Genomic DNA, 13,145 nt, shown 5'->3' on the forward strand with positions numbered 1-13,145 from the left:
ATGCCGAAACCCTTTTGCATTCACCCCCATCAGCTCCAGCATGGCCTACCATGATGCCAGCATTATCTCGAGTAGCCCCGTGAAGCCAATGCAGCGGCCGATGGCTACCCATCCTGACAAAACCAAGCTTGAGTGGATGAATAACGGCTACAGCGGGGTTAACAGTTCCTCAGTTGCAAACCATGGTATCCTGACCAGCTACCAGGAGCTGGTGGAAGATCGCTTCAGGAAACCTCACGCCTTCGCCGTTCCTGGCCAGTCCTACCAGTCTCAGCCGCGCCACCATGACACTCACTTCGGTCGTGTGACTCCTGTGTCACCTGTGCAACACCAGGCAGCCCCTGTCAGTAGCACCACCAAGCAAGAGGGCTTTGCTGTTCCTGCTCCTTTGGACAGTAAAGGAACTGGTTCCTCTCTCAACAACAGTCTGAGGTGCCGGAGCGTGAGCCCTGCTGTCCATCGCCAGCGCAATCTCAGTGGGAGCACTGTTTACCCTGTTTCAAACATACCGCGCTCTAACCTGGCGCCTTTTGGAAGTCCGGTGGCTCCTGAAGTTCACAATGTATTTGCTAATATCCATGCAGACACCAGTGCCAATAACATAGCACAAAGAAGCCAGTCAGTTCCCTTGACTGTGATGATGCAGACGGCCTTCCCTTCTCTTCAGAAACAAACAAACACTAAAAAAATAACCAATGTCTTGTTAAACAAACTTGATTCTGATAGTGATGATGCAGTGAGAGGTTTGGGAATGAACAACATGCCCTCAAATTACACAGCCAGGATGAATCTCACTCAGATTTTAGAGACATCCGCCCCTTTTCCTAGTGCCAACCCACAAAATATGATCAATTCCAGCACTTCAGTTTATGAATTCCAGACACCAAATTACCTCACAAAAAACAGCAGCACCAATCAGATCAGCTTTTCTTCTGGAGATAACCAAGCACAATCAGACATCGGAGAGCAGCAATTAGATTTTAGCAGCACTGTAAAAGACCTTTTAGGGGAGGACAGTCTGCCAACAAACCAGCAGCTGGTGAATCAGGTGGCATCAGATCCCAATAACGTTGCATCTGTCTTTTCCAGTGACATCAGGTTGTCTTCCGAGCTCTCAGGCAGCATTAACGATCTGAACACTTTAGACACAAATCTACTGTTTGATCCAGGTCATCAGCAGGGACAAGATGATGATGCTACACTGGAGGAATTAAAAAATGACCCCTTGTTTCAACAAATCTGCAATGAATCCATTAACTCAATGACTACATCAGGTTTTGAGTGGATGGAGAGTAAGGATCATCCTGCTGTTGAAATGTTGGGTTAATCTTGTTTTATAATATGTATGTAGCACACTGTATCTAAAATACAGACGTATTGTATTTGTCTTAATGGAAGTGCCTCCTGCAGCAGAAACACTTGCTATGTTATTGCATTTTTAAAAAAGTTTGCTGTACCCATTGCTCATTCTTCAGCAGGGAAAAGACAGTCTTAGCAATTTTAATCTCTGAAGGTGATGGGCTATCAAAGAGCCAGTATTAAAATTTGAATTTTATAGTGTTCCCAATCAACATTTCTTATTGTAGCAAATAAAGAAGTGGTTAATAGCCAGCCAGCAGTGACAGCCGTGGTTGAGGCTTTGGGAGGGTTTGAAGCAGAGCTCATTAGCAGGCTCTCCATACTTTGTATTGCTGGTTACTTGTTACTAGGTGATCTGGACTGACCTTAGTAATTCAGGTCTGAAACACAGGGTGCCTGCAGAGAGGTGGTGGTGGGGAGTGGGTGCAGGTGAGCCAGGTGACATGTAGGTGCCTGATCATTGTGTAGCTGCCCAGTGGTGAGCTGTGGGAAATCTCCCACAGCTGGTGCCATCAACATTCCTAGTAAAGCACAGAGATAGGAAAAACTAACATGAACGATCAAGGGAAAAGAAAGATGCACTAAATTTTTTTATTTAAGAGAAATAAGTCTATGTAGTTGTTTTATCCATTAATATTCATGACATACTTGATTTTTTAGTTCTCACTTCAGTGTTTTTATATTAGGTAAAATTCAGGAAAAAAGATACTGAGCACTGAGATTTAATCTAGGTATAACACCCTATTTTAAAGTGATAGGTACTGTTTAATTATTTATCAATGCTAGAGAAGGAACATGATATTTTCCCTCTTTTTTTAAATAAAGCTGCTGAAGCTCATTTAAATACTATTTTTTTAAATTAATTTTTTAAGTTTGCTCTTTCCTAACCTAGTGGAGGGTGTAGAAATATTACTTTGTGTGTTTCAGTAGGTTGAGCCTTTCTGTCTTTCTTACTCTCTCTCAAGCAAAAGATGAGTAAAATATTAGAAAATGTGGTTGATCTAAAAATATTTCATATAGAGCCATAATACTGCCAGGCACTTTACAGGTACACAGTAAGACATTCTTTTGCTAAAACCTCTAAGAAAACTAACATGCTATTTTAGAAGCCAAAATTCCATTTTTGCAAGTGATTTGACAGGACTGGTGAATCTTAATTTTTTAAAGAAGTTGTTAGCCACCCCTCTGGCAGATTAGAGTTAGACTTCTGCCTGACTAGTTCACTTAAACCAAAAAAGACCTTTTGTTTTATCAGCATGGTGTGAATCTCTGTCATGGTCAAAAGAGAGAGATACTTAACCAGCCATGTCCCTGGTGCTAGAAAGAGGACTTAGGCAGGCTTTTACAAGAGTTGGTGCCCAGAGGGATGCTACAATACAATACCGTCCCTTAAGCTGAATATAAAATTGATTGTTTCTCCCATGAACTGACACAAACCAGAAAACACAGCAGGAAACATTTTTCTCTCTTACATTACTTCTTTAAATGAGCGGTTAGCTGGTTGACTTTGTGCTGCTGCATTCACACTTGAGGTGCTGGTGTATCGCAGCTTCTCTTGCTCTTGCCCCAGTTCATCACCAGTCTGTGGCCTCCTCTGCAGGGATGAACAGTTGTGCCAAGCACCTTATGGGGCCTGATGTCACTGTGCTTGTGTCAGAAGTTTTGCCATTTCATTAGGAATAAACTTGAAGAGTTCAGGTCCCTCCTTGAAGCACGTGGATGTGCGATGCATGATGAAGCACGTGGTTTGCTTCATTTAAGACCAAGTGACCCTTTCACTTTTTGTTAAGGAATTGGGAAGGAAACTAAAAACTGCCTGTAGTCTTCTGCTTGTTATCTTGCCAGGTGTCTGTCAGGAAGTCTTGAACCATTTTTCTTTCAGACTGAGGTTGCAGAAGGCAGGGCTGGAGTTGTGTACCTGCCCACGGCCTTTCTCCAGAGATGTGCTGAACATCATCTTACGTTGTTGGCTTCACAGGGTCTTGAGAAAATACGTGTTGCTTTTTTTTTTTTCCCCCAACCCTGTGCAAAGTGAGCACTGCTGTGAGTAGGTGGAACCCACCTGGAGAGTGGTGGGGTGGGGAGAGCCGTGTGTGCACTGCAGCAGCCCCTGTGTTTGTGTGACCTGCTGGCCTGACCTCCAGTTCACTAACGCAGAGACTCACGTGGGCTTGGGGGAAATCAGTTTTTTGCCTATTTTCAAGATTTTTTAAAGAACATTTCTCAGAAAGCAAGAGTAGATTTAAACCTGATGGATTCTAAATTATGCATCCGCCACCAAAGGTTTTTAAAAGTGCTTTTGAAATTATTTTTAAATAAAAGTGTTACTTTGGGCCTAACATGACTTCATTGGTAGAAATATTCTATAATCAGTGGACTTGAAGCAAATACGTGTTTAATTTAAGACTTGTTTGCAAGTGTTCAATAAGGATTGTTTCAAGTAAAATCCGAGGCACAGGCACAGTTTTGTACATTGGGATGTATTATTTTAGAGGTGTTTGTGTGTTGGTGTTATAATTAATGATGTTAGGTCCCTTTACTTAGTGCTAGTTAGTTCTTTACTACCTGTTGAGACAGAGCACTACTGCACACCAAAGTATGCAATACCCAAAGGAAAATCCTGTGATTCTGACAAATGGGAGCCTGTGTCAGATAATCCAAAACTAAGAATTTGAGACAGTTCTGACCCCTTGTTTACATTATTGGCTTCCTACTAACATGAGAAATAAATTATTTTGATAGCAGTTTTTGCTAAAGTATACAGACTAGTGACTTTGTACCCTGTGTACAGTATTGCAGCAAACACTTTAAATTTGGTTGTTTGGTTAGTCCAGCAAACTTTCTGGGTTCATATATTGCACTAAAATTCTGTTGAACCTGTGGCAGGCACATTCCTTAGGATAAATGCAACAAATACAGCCCACAGATTGAAAAAAAGAAAAAAGGGCAAATGAAAAAAACCCCTTTTTAATGTGTTTCATTATTAAAAGGCAAAATGTCATTAAAAGTGACAGGTGAAATTGTCTTATGTAGCAATGTGCATTGATCTCAATGAGATATTTCTATTTCTTATTCTCTTACATGAGAATATTACAGCAGGAAAAATTAAGTTTAGTTTGCTTCACCATGTTAATACATGATCACAAAACGTGCATGAGTGTTAATGACTTAATCTTGTACAGTACTAGATATATTCCTGTAACCACTTTTATTTTTTTTATTCTTTTGCTGTATTGAAACTGGTTCAGTGTTAACCAGGTGAGCATAGTTATTCACAAGTTATTTACTTTTTTATGTTAACTAATTCAGCTTAGTTATTGTTGAATATGTTCCTTTCTTGGATTATTTTTTATTGTTCTGGTGTTGAAAAACATTTTTGCATAATTTTATCATGATAAGAATTCATGAAGTAAATAATTTGCAAATAATTGCAATAAGCACTGACTTCTGAACTGAAAAGAAGGAAAGCGTTTCTTGTGCAGTGCATCTGAGGTTCATATAATAGTCTTGTACTATACTGTGCTTTATTTACTGCACCATAAGGAAAGAAAAATACTTGTTCCACGTTTTCATTTAGTGCAGGAAATCCAGTTTCTCCCCTCTTCCTCAGTGTTTTGTTGTCTGTTGTACTGCTGAAACTACAGTAGTTGAATATTGCAGTAGCATTTCAGTTATTTTTTTTATTGAAAGTGCTCAAAATTGTTTTTTAAATGTTTTCAAAAACAATAAAAACATTTTATATTACAATGACTGCTGGAGTTTTTTTCTTTATACGGAGAATGACCTGAAATACAGAGCTTTCTAGTTTGTGCCAAGACAGATGACAGCTGCCCAGCTGTGCTGACATGCTGCAGTTGCTGAGCTCCATCGTACACTTAGAGCTGATCATGAAGGTGAATCTTCCTAGCTGGGTTGCCTTGATCAGGCTGTGCTCTGAGAGTCATCTCCTGAGAGAAGTTGGTGATAATGGGCTTCTGACCATTCACTTGATATTTCCTTTCTGCAGGCCAGTGTACTTCTACATGGGAGGTACTTGTGTGGTGATACTGTTATGTCTGGGGGATAAAACCAGCTGCAGTTTACAAACCCAGCAGCGTTCCCATCAGGGTCTACATGAACACAAAGGAAAAGTGTTGCCACAGAGCAGAAACTGGCTGTAAGAAAATGAAGGTGAGGATAAATATTCAGGTTTTTATGCCCAAAAGATAGCACTGGTTAACAGACTCAGTCCCAGACTACAGCGCTGAGATGAGCAGTCAGGTGGCAGATTTGATGGTGGCATAAATAACTTGGGTTCGTCAACAGGAAGATAGTTGTCAGGGAGGTATGAGATGTGAATGAAAGAGCCTCATTAAGACAGATAAGTTTTAACACGACAAATATCTCACTGGATTCTAAATTAATGTGCTCTTTTAAAAAGAATTTTCAATAAACAATTCAGAGAAACGCTGTTTCACAGTAATAAAAAATGCAAATTAAAAATTCCCAAGGACTAAGATGGAATATAATGTGGCAGATATAAAAGGCTATTTTAGGAATTGATAGTTCATCTGAAGTAATCATGGGTTTTAGTCAGAACCTCTCAATTGTAAACTGTAAAGAATTTGCCTTAATGATGATTTTAAAGGCAAACAAATCTGTGACTGAATGGAAATGGATTAACACGAAAGATTTAAGAAGGTAAAATGTCAAACAAAATGTGTAATCAAAGCAGCTACCTCAAAGTGTTGAAGTCATGAGCCTTGTAGGTTTCAGAAAACTTTTATATGTTTAATAAAGACATCAAGAGTAATTTCTAAACAACTGCTTAGAAATATTTTTACATCTCCAGAAATATAAATCTGCATGTGTGCATGTACCTGGTATTCTGGTAAACAGAATTCCCTCTTGAGGATGATAAGGATTGCTGTGTTGAGTTAGCTAGTGGTTCATGTAGTCTGTACAATGTCTCTGACAACTGATACCACTATCTTTTCCAGAGAAAGAAGCCCTGCATTATTAGGTGGTCACAGAATGACTCATGTCAACATGAGCGTCAAGGCTGGAGGGTTAAGTAAACCTAGCTGGATATGTCTGTGTAGCATGGCTGCTCTCACTCAGGTAAAGTTTAAGCATAATATTTGATGGTCATCGTACTCACTTGACAGCAAATTTTTAATTATCTGGGCCTCTTTTGATGCATATGTCTGAGATAACCACTACTTTGATCTTGCAGCTCTCCTCCCCCTTTTACAAATGGCTTAGAGTTATGCTTGGATTAAGAGAGGAAATACAAGCAAAATGTATTGTGAGGCTTACAACTTGTAGAATAACTCTGGAAAGCATATTCCAAACTGAAGACCTGACTATACACTTAGGATGTTTTTGAATAATGCTTATAAGGGAGTGCAGTAACACTTCTGTGTAAAGTTCAGTATTAATGCTCATGGAAAACTTTCAATCTGCATAATGTTTCTAATAGTTACATATAATAATCCAGCCCAGAAGACCATTGCACATAATGATGTGATCATTATGCATCTATATGTGATGCCCATAACAGTTAACTGGAATATGCCCAGGCCTTTGCTGTGCTGTGCTGCGCTTTTTCCCTGGCTGCAGGGTAAACTTGGCCAGGTGACCACAAGAGGGGAGGCTGCAGGCAGCTCCCACTCCCTGCCACCCATTAGTGTGTCCTTGCCTTTATCTAAAGTGCAGTGAGACATTCTCATGTGAACATCCTTTCTGCTTGACAGTAGAAATTATTAGAGGAGTTGGGTTTTTTTGCAAGAAAATCCCATAATATATGTACCTTAAAGGTAGGAAAAAAGTGATGCATAGGAAGCTGAAAATATATTTATTCAGGAGTTGATATGTTGTCTTATGTCCAGTTATTAACTTGATACTAGTGGATTTTTGTGAAGACTGAACTGAACAGGGCACTTCTGGCTGCTGCTGGGGCCGAGTCTGTCTGTAACCTCAGGTATTTTATTATTTATTATATTGAGCACTATGTAGAGGAGGGTGGCTAGCAGGAATCAAGAGAATTGATGTTCCTACAGCCTTCCTTGGGTAGCTGTCCTACCCTTTACTACAAATCTCTGCTTCTCAACACACTTACTTTAGAGCTATTGGGCTCCCTCTTTTAAAATATCCTTTTTTTTTTTTCCCCCCAGTATGGGTAGGAAAACACAGCTATGTACAGGATTATATTATAAACTAACTGATTAGGACTCACTCCTCTCCTTTCTCTTTCAAAAATAACCTTGAGTTTTCACTTTGCCCACTCTGTATCAGTACTTCAACAGGATGCTTGTTCCAGGGGCTGTGATAATAATTTCCCAGAGAGATCATGCCCAATTTTTACTTTCTGAGGCAATAAGAGGCATTTTTAAATGTGCTGTTTAAAAAGCTGTGTATTAGCAATATTTATTTCTGACTGGAACAAAATGCTATATGATTCTATTTCAAACTGCTTTGAAAATGTTCACAATCTCTCCTGCTGTGTATATATAGATGAGGGGGGAGCCAAAGTGTCCTGGAGGTCCTGCTCAGAGGTTCTTGTGCTAATGGCATAGCATAATCTACTCTGACAGGGATTACTTGTGGAAAGTAAAACTGTTGCTGGGGCTTAAAATGGCTGTCTCTGCAGAAGCAAACTAAGAGACCTCAGTGCTTACTAATAAGGAATTGCTGTCAACTTGTTAGGATGCACATAACTTTACAATTATTTTGCTGCTTTAGGAATTATCTGCAGTTACAATTTTATAGGTAACATTTACAAAAGGTAGCTGTGTAATACAGGAGAGTATTTACATTACCCTTTGTCTGGCAGAGGTAATAGGTCTTCTCAGTCTTAGGTATCTTTTCCAGTATGCACAAAACTCTACATCCTTCTCAGACATCTGTTTTTTTTAGGAGTGGTGGGATTACTTTCTACACTAGCCAGACCTGAAGATGTCTGGACACTTCTGGGGTGGTGTATTTGTCTAGTTTAGCCATACTGGTTACTAACTCCCAATGATAATACCTGCAATTCTATTGGAAGCTGATCAGTGGACCAAGGACAACAAATTGAAAATCTGTGTACTCAAAAGTAATTGAACACTAAAAAAAGCTCTTAGAATTAATTAAAAGCAAACTAAAATGGCAATTACTACTCCTGTTTTTCTAATAGAATAAGAGGGAAATACTATGAGAAGGAGCATTTTCTGTGAAAATAAGAGAGGAGTAAAGATGGGAGAGCATGAGTGCTGCTCAGTCATGTGGCCAAGTCAGAACAGCAGCTTCCTCTGGTCCTAGTGATGTGTCCTCCATGGTTTCTGCATCTGCAAGCCAGTTCAGCAAGCCACTGCAAACTCATGTTGAGATGTTAGTCCAGATTTTGGAGTCTAGTCACTGATGACAATGTTGAGATAATACAGGCACTAACACCTGCCCTGGGCCAGCTCCCTCCTACAGAGATTCCTGTCCCCCAGGAAAGCTGCAGAGATCTCCAGCTCTCACAGGGGGAGGCTGTGAGAAGAGAAAGATGTAAGAAATTTTTTTCCTCATTTCTGTGACTAGTATAACAGTTTACAAGGAATTTCTTTTGGAAATCTTTTTGGTTTGATGAACAAACCTGCACAGTAAGAAGAGCAACTGTAGTGGAGGTGGAAAGTCACACACATTTTTTGCACATGCATTTGAATGAAGCAGTAAACACTTGTCTGAATCACCACCACTCAAATGTCATCCTTCTCTCCCTATTTTCAGCTTGAGGGGCAGGAAAGCTGCCAGAACAGAAATCTGGAGGTGCTGAGCTCCAGTCAACTGCTGTCATGCTGTTGCCAGCTTAATTCACCACCAGTGATCCCACAGCATAGTCATTGTGGATATTTCGGCTCACGGCTCAACTCGTGACTATGTTGCAGAAGTAAGATCTTTCCAGGAATTATGTATTTAGGCTTTTCTTCTTTAATTACCTTGAGGCTATAATTCTCTATACGTGTATAAGCAATAGGTGACAGATGTTCTTTGCCGGTGAGAGATCACAACGATCAAAGAAGCAGCGGAAGACCTGTATTTGGGATCATAGGGATGCCTTTGGACCTGTGGTGGTAGCTATTATCCTCTTTTCCCCCCTTTTTTCCCCTCATCTTTCCTATTTTTCTTCCTTTCTATCACATGCTGCTTTACGGGCAAGACCAATGAAGTCATTGTGTGTTGATAACTTAACTCCCTGGGCTTGTTGCCATTTCATTTTTGCACGTCGGGATCACAGCTGAAAGGAACCATCATGGCATCCACTAAGGACTGTGACACCTTGGGAACACAGACCCACGCTTTGAGAACAGTGTCAATTTTTTTCCTGCAGTCTGCCCTGAAAAGGAGCTATTTGAGTGGAGATTTTCTGGTTCACATCTGGTCTGTCCCTGGGTGGTGGTCCTGCCTTGCTGTCATCCTGCAGGGACAAATAGAGCTGCATGGTGTGAGACAGCTGGAGGCTGTGGCTTGGTAGCAGGCAACACAGAAAGCAGCACGTGTCCAAACAGAAGGTACATCTCTTTTCAGGGGAAGGAGAAAACTTGAGGAAAACAGAACCAGTGACTTTGGAGAACTGAGAGTGAAAAGGAGCTAAAAGGGGCTCGTGAAAACTCGAGCACAAGTTGACAGCAGAGTAGTTGCAATGTGACGCAGAGACAACAGTCAGTCTGGCCTGACTTTTATCAGACTGGAGTTCTTAAAAAAGCTAAGGTTTCATTTTGGACCAGTTTTGCATGTTGTTATGATGGTGTTTGAAATCTAGTATTAAGCACCAGGATCTAGCACATATTTGCATGTACCTGTGTAGCCAAGAACACTGTTGAGTGTTGGGCTCTGAACTGTATCTCTGGCATTAGTGTCATTAATGAGTCATTGCCATGGTAGTAGATAAATTGAGATTATTGGGCTATCAATAGGTATTTACTTGTCTTAGTCACAGCAATGACTCACTAGCAATATTATTATTTTCTATTAATTCCCTTTTGTGTGTAGTTTTCCTGTTACCTGTCACTGTGACGTTGTGAGTGGTTCATCAACATTTTCTGTTATATGACTCAGTAGAACAAAAAATAATAGGACAAAAATCTGTATGTCCTTTGCATCCGGATTTTTTGTTTGATTGAGGTTAAAATGACTTCTCATTCCTTAGGTTTAAGGAAAGAGCAAAGAAGATAATTTATCCAATTTGATTCAGAATTCTCTGTAGCAAGAGTGTCCTATATTTAATAAAACATGCTGTCCTAGCTTTTGTAACTTCATCATGATTACAGTTAATAGGTATTTTTAAGTTAGATATTATTTTACTACAATAACCTGTTGGAATTCAGAAACAAATCTCCTTTTCCCTTATTATTTCTTCCTTTAAGAACAAACAGTTCTTATTTTTTTCAAAGCACTTCCATATTAGAGTGTATGGATTCTCTTCAGCTTATAAAGCATAAAGAAAGACCCAAACCAAATATTGTACATGTATATAAGATTCAGACCACAAATTTGGTCTATCAGACTGACTGCCGTCATCTAAGAGATGGAACATGTTTTTAAAGTTTGTAATTTTTCCATCTTTCAGGGGACTGAAGGTTAATTTAGATGTCAGGAGAAGCCAATCTTTTTTGTTATCAGATGAGAACTCACTATTGGGATGGAGTAATGAGATAAAATATTAAAATGTTTGTAATGGTCTTGAAACACAGTTAAAGTGTTCCATTGTGCTTAGAAGATCCAAATGCAGTTTATTCTCAGCAACTGAAAATCAATTATTTGCAGAAAGAGGAAGAGCTCTCAAGAGCTCTCTTCCACTATTAGTCTGTAATTGCATAAAATATTAAATGCTGAACATAGATATCTTACATAAGAACTGAATGTTTGATAACAAACAGATGGTTGTTTATTTTCACCTGTTTTTAAGTAAAATAATACTTTGTTTTAAAATTATTTTATTTTGAGTGAACTACCAGATGGAAGAATATTGAATATAACTATAATATCAAATATAACTATTGATCCCACTGAAAATGCACACAGACCTTATCTTAGTATATGGATCCCTCTGGGTAATAAACTAGCCTTGCTGATAACAGGTCATCTGCTTATGGATTTGGGATCTGACTGTGTTGTAACTCCTGTTCTGGACAATCTGTGGTCTTTCCACACAAAGAGTGAATCAGTGAGATCTTATTTGGGGCTGTGTTACACTCTGCTACTTAAATAAAAGTAATACAACAAATGGAGTATGCTAATGGCCTGTTGCAAATTTCAAAAAGGCATTATTTCAAATTTCAAAGTGATTGATTGAAAATCAGAAGTTAATGTTTGAGTTTTGATGTCCTGTTAAAAAAGCCCAATAAATAACATGCTAATAAAATATTCACAAACAAAACATTTGTTAAACAATGTTTCACGATGCTTGAGAGTGCTTCTTCTCATAGCCTTCTAGTGTACAGAAAAGCAGAGACAGAGACTGCAGAAAAACAGTCCAGGCAAGTGACAGAAATGTTGTAGCAGGAGATTTACAGGGATAAATAAAGCAGTATATTTTATTAGACTAACCAATACAGTTTTGAAAAAAACCCAATGTAAGCTTCTGGGGGTCTTATGCTTTCTACCTGACATGGTTTGCACACTAGGAGAGTGTAAGAGGCTGCACCGCAAACCAGGAATTCATGCTCCACAGCCACAAACCCACAGGGCATTTCTAGCAAGCTGTAAGAACACTTGACTAATCAACGTTAGGCTCAGTCACAGAAACAAATGCTTCTCAATGTACCATGTTCTCAATGGACCAGGATGAAATCATGCCTTCTGTAACTCAGGTGGTTTTTCCTTCCTCATCTGTCACCCAGAAACCTCCCCCTTAAATTTGGACAAGCCTCTAAACTCGTGCTGGGAGACTGTTGTAGGCAAGGCTGAGTGAAGGAACCAGAGAGAAATGTTGGGTGTCCAGCTCGATCCAGAAACAGAAGGGATCTGTTTCTTTTGAACTACCCAAAAGCTTATCTGGGTCTTTTTCCAAACTTTATCAGTTGGTCTAATAAAAGACATTGTTTCTCCATGTTCATATTCATAGCCAATCATGACTATGAAGACCCTTGCCCAAATGGCACTTTTTTTCTCAGACACTCGCCTGTTTTTTTCATAGGTAATGTCCTACATTTATCTTGAGACATGTACAAACTGGTGTTGCCATTGATACTGCCTTTCCTCAAAGCCTCCTGCTAGCCCTGGGAGGAGAGGACAAGTGTGTGTGCCAGTGGGCAGAGGCTTGTCTGAGTCCTGATGTGGTGCTGTTAGTTACTGAGTGTTTTGTGGTCAGCTCGAGGCACAGTCCAAAGTCCTGAGGCTGGGTCTGTGTTTGTTTTGGAAAGGGCAGAGATTCTCACCGAATGATGAGAGGAGCAGGTCACCCAGGTCACGAGGGGCCAGGTTGGATCAGTGGCAAGATGACAGAAGATACTGATTCCCTGCCAGTACAGGCGCTGCTACATTTGTTCGTTGCTAGTGACACACGATTTTCCACCTGTTCATTCTAAGACCAAGGTACGTTCCCTGCACTTGCAGGCTGTGCAGCACCTGGAGGAGTTTGGCTCAGGTTTGTAGAAAGGCTTATGGCTACAAACCACCCTACTTTACTTACAGCTTTGTTGGCACAGCTCTTCCTGCTGCCCCCTGCTGGCTGGGAACGCCGGCGGGCAGGCAGGGACGGGGAAACGTTCAGAAGGACGATGTTATTCACTCCAGGACCAGGCTGCGGGGCCCGGGCAGCAGCCGCGCGGTGCCCCGGG

General features: G+C 40.2%; 1 protein-coding gene across 1 annotated transcript in view; it reads left to right on the forward strand.

Moving 5' to 3' along the window:
* Window positions 1-1,755, forward strand: part of RFX7 (regulatory factor X, 7) — a 45,949-nt gene extending 44,194 nt beyond the window's left edge. Inside the window, exon 11 of the mRNA XM_009994539.1 lies at window positions 2-1,755. Coding sequence (XP_009992841.1) covers window positions 2-1,327 — 1,326 coding nt within the window. The 3' untranslated portion in view covers window positions 1,328-1,755. The remainder of the gene's footprint in view (window position 1) is intronic.
* Window positions 1,756-13,145: the final 11,390 nt, after the last annotated feature.

The sequence above is a fragment of the Chaetura pelagica genome, unplaced genomic scaffold, assembly GCF_000747805.2.
Source record: "Chaetura pelagica isolate M959 unplaced genomic scaffold, ChaPel_1.0 scaffold222, whole genome shotgun sequence".
NCBI classification, from domain to species: domain Eukaryota; kingdom Metazoa; phylum Chordata; class Aves; order Apodiformes; family Apodidae; genus Chaetura; species Chaetura pelagica.